At 52.5% G+C, this 756-nt stretch overlaps 1 protein-coding gene across 1 annotated transcript; it reads left to right on the top strand.

The window, feature by feature from the left end:
• Nucleotides 1–5: 5 nt before the first annotated feature.
• LOC103261588 (tubulin alpha-1 chain-like) lies at nt 6–753 on the top strand (the record flags this gene model as incomplete). The annotated part of the gene is made up of 1 exon (XM_008059190.2): nt 6–753. A coding segment is annotated over one exon (748 nt), but the record flags the coding sequence as incomplete, so codon positions are not given.
• Between the last annotated feature and the right edge of the window lie 3 nt (nt 754–756).

Below are 756 nucleotides of genomic sequence, written 5' to 3' on the forward strand. Positions count from 1 at the left end.
ACAACTCCATCCTCACCACCCACACCACCCTGGAGCACTCTGATTGTGCCTTCATGGTAGACAATGAGGCCATCTATGACATCTGTCGTAGAAACCTCGATATTGAGCGCCCGACCTACACTAACCTTAACCGCCTTATTAGCCAGATTGTGTCCTCCATCACTGCTTCCCTCAGATTTGATGGAGCCCTGAATGTTGACCTGACAGAATTCCAGACCAACCTGGTGCCCTATCCCCGCATCCACTTCCCTCTGGCGACATACGCCCCTGTGATCTCTGCTGAGAAAGCCTACCATGAACAACTTTCTGTAGCAGAGATTACCAATGCTTGCTTTGAGCCAGCCAATCAGATGGTGAAATGTGATCCTCGCCATGGTAAATACATGGCTTGCTGCCTGTTGTACCGTGGTGATGTGGTTCCCAAAGACGTCAATGCTGCCATTGCCACCATCAAGACCAAGCGCAGCATCCAGTTTGTGGATTGGTGTCCCACTGGCTTCAAGGTTGGCATTAATTACCAGCCTCCCACCGTGGTACCTGGTGGAGACCTGGCCAAGGTACAGAGAGCTGTGTGCATGCTGAGCAATACCACAGCCATTGCTGAGGCCTGGGCTCGCCTGGACCACAAGTTTGACCTGATGTATGCCAAGCGTGCCTTTGTTCACTGGTACGTGGGTGAGGGGATGGAGGAAGGAGAGTTTTCTGAGGCCCGTGAGGACATGGCTGCCCTTGAGAAGGATTATGAGGAGGTTGGTG

The sequence above is a fragment of the Carlito syrichta genome, unplaced genomic scaffold (assembly GCF_000164805.1).
Source record: "Carlito syrichta isolate Samal-C Ts95f unplaced genomic scaffold, Tarsius_syrichta-2.0.1 Scaffold91228, whole genome shotgun sequence".
Lineage (NCBI taxonomy): Eukaryota > Metazoa > Chordata > Mammalia > Primates > Tarsiidae > Carlito > Carlito syrichta.